This window comes from Protopterus annectens, chromosome 4.part0 (genome assembly GCF_019279795.1).
Source record: "Protopterus annectens isolate FY-2018-M chromosome 4.part0, PAN1.0, whole genome shotgun sequence".
Classification (NCBI taxonomy): Eukaryota; Metazoa; Chordata; order Ceratodontiformes; family Protopteridae; genus Protopterus; species Protopterus annectens.
The window spans coordinates 1,347,156,828-1,347,175,928 of record NC_056733.1 but is presented as its reverse complement, the minus strand read 5'-3'; the positions used below and the strand labels follow the sequence as shown (position 1 = coordinate 1,347,175,928).

Below are 19,101 nucleotides of genomic sequence, written 5' to 3'. Positions count from 1 at the left end.
ATTATGTGCCAGAGTACATTGACTGCTGAGGTGAAAGTTCACAGGCACATGGAATTTACCCCTTACAAAACATTCATCTGTCTATTTTTTCTTTTTTTGTTCAGTCATCTTTCTAACATTTGCTTTATTCTAAAGAGTGCCACTGTCCTATTCCATTACTTTTTTCCCTGTGTCTGCACTTGCTGCGAGTACAGGTGACTGCTCATTGAACTTCTAGTTAATGAGGTCCAGAAACTGCTTCCTGGCTGTTCTGGTAGTGTCCTCTCCCTGTTCAGTCAGCTGGGCGATGGCCACATCCAGGTGTGTGCACAATGAAATTGTTTGGCTACAGACTGTCAGATGCACACAGTGGGGGAATCTAACCCTAGATTACAGGTAGTGGTTCACCCCCAAGAATATAGTTGTAATTGTCTGTGCTACATGATTGTTTCCAAATGCAAGATTTCAGGAAGTTTACAGACCTCATGTAGAGGGGGACATGGGTATGTCATAAACAAGGTGCCTTATTTAGTAATCTACCTGTGGTCCAAACACTGTAGTGCAGTGTGACATCAACTTGTACATATCCCTCCCATCAGTAAAACATGAGTTGAACTGAACATCTGATGTTGGAAATCTTTGTTTATTCATTACAGATAGGACCTCGGTTCCATCCTCAGAATCAATACGGCTGTTTCCCAGCTTGCTCAATCCAAAAACTCTCTGCTAAGAACCTACCCACAATACCCCTCTCCTAGTTGCTCCAGATCTCGTTTGCCATGTTCCTAATCAGACGTGTTAGCCGTCCCTCTCAAAGCTAAGTAGACAATTGTTAATTTTATGACTGTTTAGTTTTTCTTTTTTAGTCAAGTTAGCCTTTTCTCACGGTCGCCTATAACCTAAGCCTATTTCCTACCCTTTTCCTTGGTAATTTTAATTTTTTACCTTTTTTGGTACTGTCCCTCTCTCCTATTTTTTCAGGCCTTCCCTTTTTACTAGTGGTATTCTTTAAAATAACCACTGGTATTTTCTCCCTATAGAATAGCATTGTTACCTTACCATGTTAGACAAAGTTAAGTTGGGATTTTTGGGATTTAAACTGTGTGACAAGTGCGGACGTTAGATGCCCAACTCGGATACACATGTCCGTTGTCTACTGTTTGGACGTGGATCATATTAAAGCTGACTGTGACATTTGTGCTAGTTTTAGTAATCGGACACTAGCAGAACGTAAGAATAAACTTATTTTAAAAGGTTTACTCAAGACCCCTTTCTCAGAGGCTCTATCTGGGTCTGAGGTCTCTCCCCCTCCTAAGACCAAAAAACATAAGGAAAAATGGAGTCACTCAGTTCCTGCATCTGTTTGTTACGGAACAGAGTCTGCTCCGTGCTTCACTGGCACCCTCGGTGCAGATCTCTTCGGCACCAGGCTCTTGTGTTCTCTCCTTTGGTGCCAACCATGATATCCACTCCTGTTTTGGTTCCAACCATGGCACCACTGACTTTGGTGCCATCCTTGGTTCCCACATCGGCTCCAATTGAGTGTACATGCCTCTGCACCATCCCCGGCCACTGTGCCGACAGATATTCTCCAACGTACGACCCTTTTTGGGGGCAAACGTTTAGCCCCTTTCTAGAAAGACCTGATTCCCCTTAAACAGCATCCTTTAGATCCACTAGGAGTTTTTCTGATCTAGACTTAGTGCAGGTTGTAGACCAGCTTCTGGCAGCTAGGGGATTGCCCATTCCAGCTAGACTTCCGTCCCTCATGGCTCAATCTTTTACCACGTCTTCTTCCCCCGTTTATCCTCCTCCAGCATCCACCCTGATTACAGAGAGCAGGGTTTCCTCTGATACAAACCACGCTTGCTGCTTCAGCTCCAATGGAGCCAATGCTTTCTCGGTGCGGTGCTTGGGCTTGTCCGTACCTTGGTACCTAGACCAGCACCTATTTTCTTGCTGGCACCATCTGTCCATGGTTCTGACTGCTTCCAGTTCTCTCAGAACCCCTCAACTGGAGGTGGGCTCTTCGAGGTGTGATCCCGGTTCTGAGGTTGCCCCTCCCAGTTCAAGGCTGCCATCCCTCCTCAAGTGGGCCTGCTGTACAGGTGTTGGAAAGGATCCTTCATTCCGAAGGCTCACAGTCAGCATCAATGACATCCGTATCGGAAACCTCCCCTAGCATGCACCTCTCCCAACCCGCTATGTCTGGTCCCCAGGCATGGGAGTCGCAAGAACCCCCTTTGAAGGGAACCCCTTCTCAGGAGTCATCTGCAGAAGATCCCACTTGAGACCCACCCCGGAAGAAACGGTGCAAGAGGAAGCGAAGCACCTTGATTCCATGGAGGAATCTATCACAGAAGGCACTGATTGTGATGACGGGGAAGGGTCCCCATGTCATCCCCCAGACAACGTTTCATTCTGAGACATTCTCGAAATCCAACAACGTAGGGAATGGAAGTTCTCTAACCCTTCTGAGGAATCAGTGCTCCTGCAGGCCTTCCGTGCCTAGCCATCTACTTCCTGGGGAACCCACCAGCAGATGACCTTGTTAAACTAATTGTGCAGCATGCCTGGAAGGCCTCTGACAATGTAGAACCTGTCCCCTGGAGGCCAATTTCATCTACACCTGAAGACCAGCCCACTGGTCCAAGCAGTTGACAGTTGATTCTATGGTCGTGGCGGTGGCCACCAAGAGGGAACTGACAGAAGGTAGTTCAACAGTCCATCCTCCAAACAGCGAGTCCCGGACCATGGACAGACAAGGGAAGCGGACCTATGCTTCAGCGACCTTCACCATTCGGTTGCTGAACTATCTGGCCCACTTTACTCTCCTCCAAAGAGACCTAATTTCCAAATCCTCTTCGGTGGGGGTATTGCCTAATGAGGTGTGTGACACTGTCGCCTCGCAGCTAGCTACCCTTGAATCCATCTCAAATTCCTCTATGCATTTGATTATCTCACACCACCAAGGGGGCAGCTCGAGCTGCCGCATCTGGTGTTGTCATAAGATTTAATTCTTGGCTGCGGTTTTGTGACTTCAGACCTCTTTAAATCTTCCTTCGTCAATGCACCTGTCGACGAATCTGCACTTACACTTGCACGTAGTGAGAAAGACGGAAAGACCTTGTCTTCTGTGGGCATACGCTTTTCCAACCCCCAGACATCCTACTCCAGGAACCAGAAGGGAGGAAAGATGTGGTTCAAGAAATCTCAAGGATCCTTTCATGATGCTCGTGAACAATCCCCCCAGGGCAGAGGGGGCAACTCGTATGGAAGACTCCTTTTGGGGTAGGGGGGGGTCTGCGTAACTAGGGCACCAGAGATTCTTTCTCTGGCAGACCCTACCAGCACTCCTGAGCAGCGGCCCGATTGCTTTCCTCTGGAAGCAGTCAGTCGTTTTTCTCCATCTACCAGCCTGGCATTTTATTACTACTGACGTTTGGGTGCAGAGAATAATATCCAGAGGCTACCAAATACCATTAGATTTAACTCCCAGACCAGTCAGTCGAATCCCTGATGTACCACCCAATCAGAGGGAATTAGCAGCCTTAGAAATAGAAAAGCTGCTAAGAAAGAGTCACCAGGCCAGACAGGGTCCTAGTTTTACTCTAGGTTCTTTTTAGTGCCAAAAAGACGGGACTGGAGACAAATCCTGGATCTCAGCCTACTGAACAAATTTATCAAACCTCAAAAATTCCGGATAGCCACAGTTAGTCCATTCTTCCCTTCCTAGGGAGGGACAATTGGATGTGCTCTGTAGACCTCCAGGATGGCGTACTACCACATAAAGATGGATCACCGCTCCTGGAGGTTTTTCCACTTCTGGCTGGGAGCCAATCACTACCAGTTCAGGGCACTGCCATTCGGTCTCTCGACAGACCCCCCCCCCCCCCGAGTGTTCACCAAATGTATGGCAGTTGTGGTAGCTCCTCTTCGACTATAAGGATTCCAGGTGTTTCCCTGTCTAGACAATTGGCTCCTTACCTCTCCGACCAGGAATCTCCTAGTCCGCAGCCTCTCTTACACTCAAGGTCTCACTCTCCGCATGGGGATTACAATCAACAAAGACAAATCTCAGATGTTCATGACACTGGAATTTATTGGAGCGGTCTTCGACACAACATCCCGTCAAGCTTCTCCCCCCCCCCCCCCTCACAGGCTTTTGAAAATAAGACGCCAAATCCAAGACCTTCTTCCTCGCACACATGTACCAGCACATTTTGTACTGCAACTCTTGGGCTCCATGGCAGCTGCCATTACGTTAGTACCACTGACGAGACTGCACATGAGAATCTGCAATGGCTCCTTTCCACACAATGGTCATTAACCCACCCACTCAGCCACATGATGTGCCTTACAAACCATTGCAAGGAAGAAATGCTATGGTGGATGAAACCACAACGTTCTGTCTTCCCCGAGTCACGGTGACCACAGAAGCTTCAGTGTTAGGGTGGGGGGGGCATTTCCAGGAAAAGACTGTCCAAGGCACCTGGACCCCCGTCGAGGCCAACTTGCACATAAATGTCCTGAAACTGAGGGCAGTTCTCTTAGCATTGCAAGCGTTCCATGCATCCCTACCCTCGGGGACCAACATGTCGGTCGTCTGGTTTATCCACAAGCAAGGCGGAACCAGATCTTGCCACCTGTGTCGGGAAGCCATGAGGATTTGGCACTGGGTGATAGCTTCCAGTTGCTTTCTTATAGCAACACACATTCCTGGGAGTTCCAACCTTATTGCGGACAATCTGAGCAGGAACATCTTGATGCCTCATGAGTGGTCCCTCAACCCTGTAATAGCAGATCAGATCTTCTAACATTGGGGCAAGCCTTACTGCAACCTGTTTGTTTCCCCTCTATACTACAAATGCAGCTATTTTGCCTTGATCCCCCCTCAGTTGGATCCACCAAGGGGACACTCTAACGCACGATTGACCCTTGGGTCTTCTGTATGCCTTTACCCCATTTCCCCTCATTCCAAAATTTCTCCAGAAATCTTGAGGTTGAAAAGCAAAATGATCCTCATTGCTCCCTACTGGCCACGTCAAGTCTGGTTCCCGTTTCTATGGCCTCATCTGATTCACAGCCCGTGGATCCTGGATCATTCCCAGGACCTGTTATCTCATCCACTGGGACTGATTCATCCGAACCTGCACAGTCTCCAGCTCGCAGCTTGGTTCCTCCACTTCCAGTAATTGCCAGGCTGTCTGACATCCCATCTCCTGTTTGTAAAATTCTTCTGGCCTCACACAAAACCTTCCACTAGAAAGGTTTATTCTCGTAAATGGACTAGGTTCTTTATTTGGGCCAAAGACCAGAACTTAGACCCTTTCTCTATGCCTATTGATCCTACAACACCTGACTACTCTCTTTACATGCAGGAACCTCCGCTTCGGCGATAGCTGTACATTTAGCAGCTATTGCCAGTTTTCATAATGGTCTTGATGATGATAATTCTTCAGTTATGTCACCGCCTATGCAAGACATTTTTGAAGAGAGTATTATATGTTAAACCTCCGGTCAAGCCTCCCCTAGAACCCTGGGACTTGACTCTGGTGCTTCAGTCTCTCACAGGTTTTCCCTTAGAGTCCTTTGATTCATGTGATTTGAAATTTTTGTCATGGAAAAACATACTTCTAGTAGCTCTCACCTAAGTGAGAAGAGTGTCTGAGCTGCAGGCCTTGAGTGTCAGAGTCCTTACTTTATCTTCCACACGGATAGGGTGTCCCTTTGTACTGACCCTTCTTTCTTGGCCAAGGTCATTTCTGGCTTTTCCATTAACCAATCTATTGACCTGCCGGTTTTCTTCCCAAGGCATAGCTAGAGAGGGGAGTACCTTTTGCACACCCTTGATGTGCACCGGCAGCTTCATTGTTATTTGGACAGGACTAAATCTTTCAGGAAAACAGAACAATTGTTTGTGGCCTTTGCAGGACCCAGATTGGTTAAACCTGTTTCCAAAGTGACTTTATCTTCTTGGCTTAGAAACGTCATTACCTTTATCTACCAACAGAATAAGCTATCCTTACCTTCCAGAATAAAGGCTCGTTCTACCAGATCTATGGCTACTTCTGTAGCTTTTCATTCCAGAGCCTGTCTGGATGATATTTGCACAGCAGGCACTTGGGCAAGACCTCATACCTTTTATATCTCATTACAAATTGGATTTGGCCTCCAGGGGACGAACATCTTTTGGTTCTATGGTGCTCAGGAATATTTTTTCTGTAACTACATCTTTTACTAGGGTGGGCAAACTCGATCTGGAGTAACTAGGAGAGGGGCATTGTGGGTAGGTTCTTAGCTGAGAGTTTTTGGCTTGCGCACGCTTGGAAATGGCTGTATCTGTTCAGAGGACGGAACAGAGGTCTTGTCTGTAATGAATGAACAAAGATCAACACAGATGGAACGTTATGGTAAGACAACTTCTTTTTTGGCTTTGCTGTCCAGGAATTTCCAAGGTCATTTTCAGTGCTTGTGGATCAGTGCTCCTGCACATGGGGTGAACTTTACCCAATGCATGTATGTCTTCTTACCTGTAATGAAGTATGCACGGCAGTGGGCTGCTACAGACGCATTAGTATGCTTGTAACCCGTCTTGACTGCTAGTGCACTGAGATACAAAGTGTTTGCTTAGTGTGGAACTTTGGCAGTGGTCCATAGCATTGTACAACTCTTTGTTTCTCACAGCCTTTCATATGCTTATGCACAGTTCTTATGTTTAACACATGTACACATCCACTTTAACTCACAAAATGCTGGTGTTCTTAATACATACATGCTGTATGCCACCTTCCAGCTCCCGGAAATGTGCAAAGTTTTTCTCTTCTCTTCCTTTGTAGAGCTACACAAAGCTGCTTGTGTCTCAGTAACTTAAAACTGCTTGGACTGGTTTACTTGCTGACTACGTTGCACTCTGACTTTTTGTTTGATTCACACAGAAAAGAGGACTTTGGCATGTAGCCAGTAGGATCTTTTGATTGTATAAGTGTTTATGTGGCCCACGGTATTGCAGCATAGGTGGTTTTTGTTGGTAAACCAGAGAAGTGGTCTTTCATAGTGGAGTAAAGATGATGATCCAGCCTGATGGGTACTTTGTGGATATTGTGTGTCTGGAAATGGTGTGTGCACTCTGTAATCCCAAGAACTGTTGGTATGTTGTAGTCAACAGAGTACATTCTATCCTTCCAGTAGAAGACTGCAAAGGCAAAGTTTCATATGGTTGCATTAGACATGAAATGAGGAACATAAAGCATGCTAAATGAGACTTCACTGCTGTTAATGAAAATGGTATATGCACAGTGTACTTGAGCAGTGGTGGGATTGAGCCACTTGCCGTAAGAAAACCAGACTTAATAATTACTTAATCCAAATGCAGTATTGCATAGCTGAGCCTGTTTTGGAAGTGGGGTTGGCAGTTGTACAGCAACAGTAGTAGTTTGCATGTGTCATGTTTCCTCCTCTGCCACACTCTGTAGGGTCACTGATAATGGTGTTGCCTGTATGTTGCTTACTAAATTTGCAGCTTACCGGTAATGAGAACTGAAAATGCCCTGTCCTGTCTTTTTGGAGAGGAAGTTGACACACCATGCTAAAAAGATATTTAGATAGAAGATGTAAGTAATGTTTTGGGACCAGCCTGCAGCTCGCAAACATTTTGGTGTGTGTCTTTGACACTTAATATTTTCTTGCATTTCAAGTACTCCCATCAGAGCCAGCTGAGCTGCAGCTGTGTTTGTTGGTGTCACACTGCACAAAAAAAGTCTGCGGGTCTTTGTACTACCATGTTTGTTTTGTTAGATCTCTAGAGATTTGCTATCTGTGTTGCAGTTATTGCTGTGCGACTGCTTTGAGTTATTCTTGCCAAGCTGCTGGAGGGAAGTTATAGTGAAAGGGGAATCTTTTTGTATGTGTCTGAATTGTAGTTAAAGGAAGGATGATTTGTTGCATATGTTTTACTTAATGTTTTATAATTGGCTGTGTATTTATGATATTGTATGCAAGTTCAACCATACTTCTCAACTGTATGGATTTTCGCAGAATGTCCATATTTTTGGTGTGTTCCTCCTAAAATCTGTACCTTTCTGGCAAATAGCCGAGGATTGAAGTCCTTAAATAATGGTAAACATTTGAGTTTAAGCCTCCACATCCCTCAGAAAATTCATACTTATCAACTTTCTAAGTTTGTAAGAGCAATATTTAAAATCTGTCCCTATTTGTCCCCCCATCATTTTAGGCTTTGTCCAGATTTTTTGCACAATATCCTGCACTGGTCATTTGAACTGTTACTCTTTTCCCCCCTCTGAAGTGGATGTGTGCATTGATGTGGACCATACACCATTTGCTTACTGTTTAATTGTTCTGCCTTCTTGCTACAGAAATGGAATTAATACATTAGGGGTAATGGAGCTTCAAAGCACTGTTTGCAGTGTTTTGTGTATGTGCTTCTATCTAGCAGGGCTCTAGCTGGGTACTGTTCTGAGGCAAGAAAGCTCTGAAGTGTTTGGCAGCCTAGCCACTGTTTTTGTTTTTTTTTTCTGCATCCCTAACATGTAGCCGTGACTAGGTTGTGTGGAAGAAGCACTAATGCTTTGGAAAGCTGTTTGTCTGAGCCTTTGCAGTGTATCTCCTATTACTCGAATACTACTGCAACTGATCTGCTCTAACATTTACTGTTGTAAGTTTACAACTGTAGTTTATCGTTTGACAAGGCTAAGAGAAATTGACACAGCATTTAAAGGAAGTGGCTTGGCATGTGGAATCTGTGGAATAGCTTTAACTGTGTGTGGAGTAAAACTTTGAACTAAATGCGTCATCTGGTATGTTGGCTATTTCCTTTTCAGCCAGAGTGTGTGTTATTGTTTTATTGTTGTTAATAATTATTAACTAGCCGTGAACATCATTGGGTGTTGGTTCTCATCTTCCTGACAAGATTTGTAGTCATTTTTTAGTGGATATATTTTCTGTTCGTATTCTGCATTGAGCTTCCATCTTTAAGCTCTTTACCCATTTTCTGCTTGTGTGCTCTTGTAGTCTGAGACCTGCAGACATTAAAGAATTTCTTTGAGACTAAGAACTTGACACCGTATTTAACCCTCCCTTTATGCAGATTGTTATGCTAAGGACTTGGTTTATTTTGCCCGTTGTGTGGAATGTTATGCCTATTATGTTGGTAAGACCAGTAGACGTCCAAAGAATAGAATTTTAGAGCACATCAATGACCTCAAGAATAAGAAGACAATAAGGGACAAAACCATAAGTTTTTAGTGCTAGATGTATGGTAACAGTCTTGGAGGAGACTATGAATTTGACTTCTGTTAAGAGAACAGGAGTGGATAACCTGACAATAGTGACAAATTTCCTGGACTGAATGAAATGGTGTCCTTGAAACCAGCTTTGAAAGCACAATATTTGAAACCGTGAAGAATGTATTTTTATGAAGCATATAACCCAATATTTTAATGACATTGTGTGATTGGTTGATTGTTAATATAAATAGGGGTGGGGGTGGGGGTTGTATGTATGTAGGTCTGAAGAAGCAGTTGAGAAAATAGACCGTGAAAGTGCTTGCCTTTGTTTTATTGTGAATTAAATTTGTTTTTCGTTTCCTATTTTATTTGGATTATTTGGGCAATGAGTATTTTACCACCTCCTGGGCCTTTTTGTTGTTAATGCCCACCCTTGTTCTCAACATTTCTGTTTTAGATCCTTCTTTTCATAGGCTAATAGAGATCTGGACAGGGGTGTGTGTAGGTGAGTGAGATTATGGGTAAAGGGGAGGAGTTTGGTAGCCTGGGAAATTTTAACTATAGGAACACTGCAAGGTTTAACTGATTTGGCTTTAGTTCATTGATAACGGCAAGAATGGAAGTGTAACTCTTTCCGCAACAGCTTTAAAGCTGTAATACACTTCACTGCTACACACAATTGTGGTAGCATGTATTGTATTACAACTTTTAAAGCTGTTTCAAGTTGCTCTTGTTATGCTCTGTGCTGGCTACTGTTGAATACTAGGTAAACTCCATTCAATGCTCTCTCTTTCTTGCATCAAAAAGGTGTTTAAAACTGTCTTCTGTGCTGTGAAATTGGATAAAATAGAAAGTGATACTGTATGAAATGTAAGTTTGTTCTGATGAATGATTGGCTGGTTGTATGGTTATACGTGTAAAAGTATCATTTTCAGAATAGCATCGGGTGGATTTGGTGGTCTGGTAAGGCTTGTTGGAAAGAGGCATTTTCTTTCTTTCCCAAGAGATAACAGACTGGATATTGATTCAGCAAGTTTATTTAGCTTCATTTATTGTGTCTAACTGAATAGAGCACATTTTTATTTGGAAGGAAGTGTCTCCTGCAGTTTGTGTATGAAACGGTCTCCAGAATTCCTGGTAACAGTGTGTGTGGATGCGTGAATGGGCATACCTTCGTTGAAGGTTGTGCGTCAGGGCTGGTAATTCGGCACATAAAAATCCGCTACCAATCCTTAGTGGACTGGAGTTCCACTGTGGCGACCCCTAACCGGGAAAAGCCGAAAGACTCAACAAAGTGTGTGTGGATGGAGCTATGCCTCTGTAGTGCCACCAGCAGTGCTTGTGTTGGGAGAACCCCTCCTTTGCAATGTCTCCTACAGTGCGCATGGAGGGAGCTCCCCCCACAGTGTCTCCTACAGTGCACATAGAAGGTGCTGTGCCCCCTGAAGTTCCATGGAGAGGGAGTTGTCTCCTGCATCTCCATCGATATTTATTTATATCTAACACCTGTGCTTTAGGTGGTTTGATGACCAGAAGTTAATTTCTGCAAAGCATCATTATTGTCTAGTTACAGATGGCTACACTGAAACGAATGTGCACTTACAGAAATGACTTCTGCTAGTAAAACAGCTCCAGAAATGACAATTTCCTGGGGGAAGTGGTTTATTTCTCCTGCTCATTACTTCGTAGAGTTAATAATGGTAGGAACTAATACATGTGTTGAGCATTGCTGTACATTTATTAACAGCGCTTTTTTATTTTCATTTTTCAGAGGGTCTGTATCGCTCTTTAGCACTGCCGTCCATCAGAAAAATACTGGAGAAGATTCTGTCACGGAAGACTCCCAGGAAGACCCTCATACTGGTACTATAAGAGCACTTGAACAGAGAGCAAATAAACTAGAAGAGCAAGTTCGAGATTTATCGGTAAGATTAATTTAATTTTGTGGTGACTGTTTTGTTGGTGTTACTGTTTGACGTGTTGAATGGTCTAACAGTAATTCTTTTCTTTGGCCAACTGAAACATGCCAACAATTTTCACTGTAATTACACTTGAAATGAGCAAATACATTTTAGAAGCAAAACAGAGACTCACTGACAAGGTTGTATTTACAAAAGTGTGTCTGCAGATCCCAGAGGCTTTCATACAGTAGAAATTGGAGCAGTTGTGTAGCCTGAGTGAAAGAAAAAAGTTAAATGCTCAGTAGCTGCAATTTGTCCATTATGAAGTGGAACTGAGAATGCTAAATGGGCTGAGGTTTCTCTACCTGTTGTCCACTTATGTTTCTTGTTTTACTGCTTTTCTTTCAGTTCTGATTGTTTCAACAGATAGTACTTTAAAGAGTTGTACTGGAGGAAGTGAGTTAGTGTGTACTTCTAGTGGGTGTGACTTGAGTCTTTACAAAATGAAGTTACCTTGCAGCTCAAACAAGTAGTGTTAATTAGAAAATTATAAACGGCAAACTATTCAGGATAAATTATCTCTCTAAATTCTTGCATTCATTTAGTTGATGCTTTAAACTGGACTTTAAGCCAAAATAAAGGCAGTGAATATTTAATTGTGTAATGTTGTATCAACAGCTCATGATATATCAGTCACCACTCGAGGAAGACTCATACCACCGGCAGGATTTTCTTAATACAGCTGTGAGCTTTCATTTGAGGTTATGCAGTTCTGTCTGTGTTGAATGAATGTGAGATATTTAGAGAAATATGAAAATTATTACAATACAAATAATCAGTATCTCTTTTTTGCTGCAATAGACAGATTAATTATCAATACATTTCCTACCTCTCAATTCCTCAGTTTCCTGGTTTTGAGGCTAAAATAATGGGCTTCCACGGATTCCCGGAGTGGACAATTTTTTTTATTAATTTACAGTTTTTAGATTCTCTGCTGGAGCACCCTCTGTATGGAGTCTGCATGTCCTCCCCGCGGTTGAGTGGCATTCAAACGACCTGCGTGAATGGACGTGCCTTCATTGAAGGTCGGGCGTCGGGCTGGCACCTCGCAACCATAAAAATCGACTGCCAATCATTAGCGGACCGGAGTTCCGCTGTGGTGACCCCTAACCAGGAAAAGCCGAAAGAGGAATGAAAAGTGCAGGATGTGTATGATGTCATGCCTGACCCTGACTGTCAGTCATACTTCTAGGTGCATTTATACAGCACATAACAGAAGCCTTTAATTAGCTAGCAACACACAACACAAGGTACTTAAACCATATTAACACAACCAGATTTGCAATGTAACAAGTGCTACATAGTTGGTGAAGTTTGAGGTATACCTTTTATTAAGATATTTAATTTCATTCATGAAGTTAAATGCAAATCCTCCATGAGAAAGCTGACTTTCAATAATGCTAAGTAATGACTATGCACTTACTTGTGATTAGCTTTTTCAACTCCTACTATTTCTTGTCCCTGCATTTGTAATGCCAGTCTTTGTCCTCAAACTGCCATTTTCTTTAGTTTGGCTCCGGTGCTGTACTGTAATACTTTTCTCGATTCAGCGATCGCCAGTGTACTCCACACAGTTAGAAAACATCAGGCATTTCCCCTGGATAGTAGGAAAACAGTATGGATAGTAGGAAAACAGTAAGGTGATTGAAATATACTGGGCCTTGGGGAGTCTGTGCTATAAATTCGACATTTGATGTGCTCCTTGACACTGGTTGCTGGCGTGCTCCTTATGTAGACATCTGTTGCAATCACAAAGTGGATCCCATTCATTATGTGTCTGTGTCCAACAGTGAATAGTCTGTTTTACACAAGCAATTCAAAGGTATCCAGTAACCCTAGCTATTGTTTGCATCGTGTGCCCAGTTATTTCATATTAACTTACTGCAACAAGCCTTGCACATCGCTTGTTACAGTTTTTGAGGTGCTGCTTTATAATTCCTGTTTACATTTTTTTGGAGAATGCTGAAAAATTTGTTCTGTTCTTGCTGTGGACTATTTATGCAGTTTTTAAACCAGTCTCAGTCCAATAATTGGAATAACCCTTGCTGCCAAGTACCTTTTATCTCTGTACTGCAGACTGGTTGTTTTAATACACAAGTACTGAAGTAGCATTGCAGCAATCTGAATATCTTCAGAGTGAATGAGGCTGTTCAACAGGTATTTTTTCAGTAGCTTGACAGGCTTTCTCTACTTTAGCTATACTGCATAACGCTGGTTTTAATTAAACACAAGGGAGTTTGAAAGTTGGGCCTGCCCCCTACCCTCCCCAGTCTCCTGGCTTACTGGCAGTCGGCACGCTTTGCTGTGGCTGACTGCTTGGGCAGTGAGCTCATCTTAGGATGTCTCCAACCCAGTCTTTCAAGAGAAAAGGCTTTCAGTTGCTGTGTCTTACTGGACTGAGCCGTGCAACTAGAATGAAAAATGGTCTCTCAAGATTCGCTGTCCCTGTGATGATCAAACTGCAGGAGCCCCCCCCCCCCCTCTGGAAGTCGGAAGCTGCAATCACTGCTTTGCCTGATGAGATGAATGGATTATTGCTGAAAAGACAGGAAAGGAGGGATGACCAAGCTATAGGTTGAGTGAGTGGTAAATGAGTGGACAGTGCTGCCGTGTTGCTGCTCATGAATAATGTTGCAAACTTTTAAATGTTGGCAGTTTACTGAGTTGGTGGCACACAATTTGGTGCCTCAGTGCAATGTTACTGCAATATGGTTTGTTGATGCAGTTCAGGGGGGAAACTTTTCTGGCAAATCATTAATGATCCAAGGATTAAAGTCACTAAATAATGACATGCATTTTAGTTTCACACTTCGTATCTTTCAGAAAATGAATGCATGGTGGCGGTGCAACACAATGAATCAAGTAACAGTCAAACCACAACAAGCTCGGAGTTTTTTCTTGCAGGAAATCTGTATGTGCTGGTGGATGCTAATAGGTCAGGAGTCAGGATTGAAGCAACTTATGCAAAAAAAGTTTGCTTTTCTTGGTGCTTTGCCAATGTAACTTTACGTTATTGACCCATTAAACTTGCTGCTGCATATTACAATCGGGCGTTGTCCAGATTTCTTGCACCAAGACTGAAAGTTGAAAGGGATGGCTGCATGTGTAGGTGTTTGTAGCTTATTCAGCTGAACTCATCAGGTCTGCAGTTGTAATAGAGGTGAAAGAAATAATTTCCTTTGTGAGAGCAACTTAAAGGAATAAGTTATAGAAGCATACCATGTGTGTGATTTAAGAAAAAATACACTTGACTACATGGCTGCTGTAACTGCACTGCATACAGTATCCTCCCGACTGTGCCAGCACCAACTAACTTCACCTACTTTTTTAACTTTCCTTTCAAGCTTGATTTGAGTTTAATGTTGTATTTGCTTTGGCTGTTCTGAAATTAGGTGCACCCAGTGAACATATCTTTGCTACACATTTAAAAAAAAAAATTACTACTTACTACAGGGTCTGGGGCCATATTTTGGTTGTCTGTTCTTCAGTTTTGCATTTGAAAGTTGGTATCCCACAATTCCGTCTGAGTCGGCAGGGTTACATAATTATATATGCAAGTTGTATGTTAATCAACATACAGATTTGTACCCTATATTTCATAGGCCTTTGTCCAGATTTTTGATTATTCCGGGTTGAGAGGTGTGATGCATTTGTGTTTGCCACTGTATGCTATAAATGAAATCTTCTGATGCCTTTTAAGTAGCATGGTTTTGGAATTAATGCAAATATGAACAAGCAATACAAGAGGCAACTTGTTCAAGGAGAACCACACCCACAGATTCAAACATGTTTGTTTTCTCTTGGTTTAGTGTTTCCTATGTTTTAACACCACTCTGGGACTATTTACAGTTTTTTTTTTTTTTTTTTTTTTTTCTTTTAAATATTTTCATACATAATTTGGCCACATGGGGTGTAGCATCTTGAAGTTAGTGTGATCCTGATTGTTTAGTCTACCTTTAGGTATCCCACAAAGCAATGCTAATCTATTAAAAAAACAAAAAAAAAAAACTTTCTTCCTAAAGCTCCATCACTGCGTTGATTTTTTTTTTTTTTACATGCATACACTATCTTTCAGTCAGTTTTTTAAGTAACCTTTCATGCCATTCAGTACAGACAGTGCAAATGAACAGACTTTCAAATGAACAGAATGGCTAAATTAGTCTTTTTGTGAAGCCTGAATTGTGCTATGACCTATGTATGTACCTTCTGGAAGTCTGAATTTGAATGTCAGAGGATAGAGCTTTATGTTCACTTCACGTGTTTAGGTTTCTGTAATGCTCAGCTTCACCATTGCTCCAACAGTCAACTATTAAGGCACATGGATAACCTGAAAATATTTACTCCATTGCACGCTGAAAAACTTCACTTGCAGAATTTATTTCAAATGGCATCCTTTTGAATCTGTATCTGCCAAACAGAGTACCAAAAGTTGTTAGAAATGAGGATTTGTGATCCAGAATCACTTCAAAATGAACTCTTTATCTAAAATGGAAAATACAGTGGCATTCAGTATTAGAGCTACAGCCTCTTCGACTCTGCGCATGGGATGATACGGTCTTTTTAATGCTTTGTTCAGATCTCTTGGGTCCATGCATATTCTGATTTTTGTCTGAGCTTTTTTGTGAGCTGCTACCATGGACGACACCCATTCCGTTGACAAATCACACCTTGCTGCGCCATTTTATCCAACTGATCTTTAACTTGTCTTGCTTCGCTATTGGAGCTGCTCTTGCTAGTCTGACTATTGGAGTGTTCTCTGGGTCTAACGTCATTTGAAAAACACAACTGGCTGGTTCTAACGTCATGGAATACACAACTGGAAGTTTGCTTAATTTGGTCATCGAAAACATCAGCATACTCTGAAAAAATGGCTTTTGAAAAACGGACTGCATTTGCATGATTAACTTCTTTGGCAAAAGAAAGCGGATATCTTGGAGACCCAGTAAAGATTGCACTGGTCTTCAGACTACGTAGAATTGACAATTTTGTAACCACTCTCTGCCAAATAACATGATCACTGAAACTTCGTTTTTGAATTTCTTCACCTTCATTGAGTTGTTTTAGTTCTCACTCTTGCAAATGTTTCTGCTGATATAACCTTACACTTTGAGCCAGTGTCTACCTTGAGCTCTGGATTTTCCATTAATCTGGACAGTACAATATACTAACTTCTTGATAAGTTCACTGCATCAACTCTCTTTCGCCAAGCAAAATGAATACCCTCGTGCGTGCATCTTTATCTGCATAAGCTGCTTGTCTGAAAATATCGTACTCTTGCTCAAATATTCTCCAGTTCTCTGCAATATCCTGATCAAAAAAGTGGTAGGGGTTTAATACCTTTTGTACTCTGAACTTGTACCTTTCGTTGAGCTTTTCTGAATTTTTCGAATAAACAAACTTTTACTTTTGAATAATTGGACTTTGCGAAATAAACTTCTCAGGCTTTTCAAAACTTTTACTAAACCTTGCAAAATAACTACTCTGGCTTTTCGATAATTTGCCTTTATCGATTTAAAATTCCAAAAGTAATCCGTGAAGGCAGGAATGCTGCAGTCCTTAATCTTCACTTACTAAAGTCCTCGCTTTAAGAAACATTTGAGGATGTTGCAACGCGACTGAGTAATTCACAAGTAAGAACATGCCAAGTAACTGCACAATACAAGTAACTGCACACAGCAGACTGAAGTGTCCCCAAAATGATGGTACCTTGCTAGGCAACTCTTTACAGTATAAGAAGCACTCTGTAATGGCGGTTCTTTGCGAATAGACACCCATCACACAGTAAACTTTTCGAAATAGCTGTAGTTTGATGGAATTACACGAAGCAGTTGCACTTTGCACACAACAAACTCCAGTACATGCACAGTAGTAAGTGGACACTAAGCACTTTTACACACGCTGAGATTATGCCCTTGATAACAGTACAAGGTCTTAGTTATGCCAAAATACAGCACTTTGCCAAAACACATGCAGTCCCCTTACTTTATCTCGCTTATTGTGCCCTTTATTTTCTTTTTTGTAATTGTTTTGCTTGTTTAAGCCCTTTTTATGCCCAATACACTTTTCTTGTGCTTGTTTTACTTTAAACATTCCCAACTTTGCCTCAAACACTCTCATTTTGCTTTAAACACACTCATTTTCTGCTTTACACATGCTCGTTTTGCTTTATTGTTAATCATTTCATCTTGTACTTTTCTTTCTGCTTGCCTGATAATGCGGTCTGTGCCCTTGTATTGCCTCTCTATTATCCTATTATCTTTCACATCAAATACATCAAACAACTTGTGTTTTTTCTCATTGCCTTTGTTCTTTTGGCTATGTTTGTGCACTGGCTATGTTTGTGCACTTTTCTCCCTGTTTTACCTTCACTGTCGTCTTTACATCTCATGGCTTGGAATATTCTTCTCTCTTGAGACACGAATAAACAAATCTTCTTGGGTTCTGTTTTAAGCAGCTTTATTGCATACAAACACATTTACTGCAGTTAACTATTGATTCTAACTTGAGTAATTTGTATACAGTTAATGACTACAATCGTGCATGCTTACTGCTTCTACAAAATGGCACTAAGGTTGTGCACGTGTGTGGGTTGTAGTACAGCCTTGCATGCTTCTTAAAGATACAAGCACACATACTGTATGTTCTACAGAACGGATCCCCCATTAAGAGCTGACTTTTAGAAAACCGTTTTTTACGTTAGCCAAAACTATATGGGACATGTCCTCTCGGATTAGATGACCGGCCAGCTTCCAGAGCTTTAGCGCACCTTCCACATGCCCTGATCTCTGAAGAGATCGCGAAGAGTGGTATAAAGTCAGTGGTTAGGGTACCAAAAACTCAAAAACTTTATTTGAAGATCTCTGTTCATTTGCTGTGGCTTCAAGCGACCGTCAGCTAACACTTCCCCAAAGTAATACTTAACAGGACAACTCTGAAGAATACTTTCCACTTTACCATTTTTTTTTCCTTTTAAAGAAAACTAACTTTTCTCTGTGGTTGTCAGGAATGGTTTTTTTTGTACATTTGTCATTGCCATTTTATTTGGGATAGAGTGCTGGTGGAAGGTTTCACTATCCACTTGTCAAGACTCCCCCCCCCCCCCCCCCCCAGTACAGAGATAAACTTGGGTTGTTCCTTCCTGGATCCCCAAGAAGAAAATATTTTCTGTCTCCACAGCCACTGTAGGTAATGATAGTATACTGTAGAGTCTTAAGACTGATGCAAAAGTCACTGAAGAGCAGTGCTGACTTGGTGGTACTGTTTTAAATATTTCCTTATTAAGTCGACTGGCAGAAATCGTTCCTGCAGCTTCAGTTGCTTACCGTTTTGAAAGTCCCTTTTCTGCATATTCTTTCACAGGGTGTGATTTAGGGCTGCCATCATTTTACAGGCCTCACAAAGGCAAATTTTTCCTTTTCGCAGAAGGAATGTTATGAATCAAAGTGGGATTTCCAGTTTAATGTGCCAGTGTATCATTTTTATTATGTGTGTGTCTAGTCTTACTAAGAGAGAGAAGGTACAGTGAATGAATGCTTAGTGATACTATGTTGAGCGTTAAGCATAAAGACTTGAGGGATGCTGTAAATTGGTCAAGCAGAGCAACCATAGTTCTTTGGGGCTGTTACTTTCTAATGTATTAATTTCTGGATCCTATCTCGAGTTGCATATTCTCTCTTTATAGAGCTTTGTTGCTATTCTTACTTTTATGGTTGTTATGCATCCCTCTGTGGTTTTGCCATACTTTCATGATTTGTGGTAATTTTTTCTGTAGTGTTCTGCCTTCATGAAATTCCCTTTGGAATGCACTCTGGCGTTTGATGTTCTGGTAAGTCAGTGCTTGAAAGTGATTCTGAGTACTGATATAGGTTCATAGGTTCATACTAGGCTATCTGCCCTGGGGCATTTATAAGCCTAGC

The 19,101-nt window shown here is 42.0% G+C and overlaps 1 protein-coding gene across 2 annotated transcripts in view; it reads left to right on the top strand.

Moving 5' to 3' along the window:
- Positions 1-19,101, top strand: part of LOC122799857 (grpE protein homolog 2, mitochondrial-like) — a 159,789-nt gene that overhangs the window by 30,077 nt on the left and 110,611 nt on the right. For both annotated transcript variants that reach the window (XM_044069202.1, XM_044069201.1), the window contains exon 2: positions 10,996-11,149. In XM_044069202.1, coding sequence (XP_043925137.1) covers positions 10,996-11,149 — 154 coding nt within the window. The remainder of the gene's footprint in view (positions 1-10,995; positions 11,150-19,101) is intronic.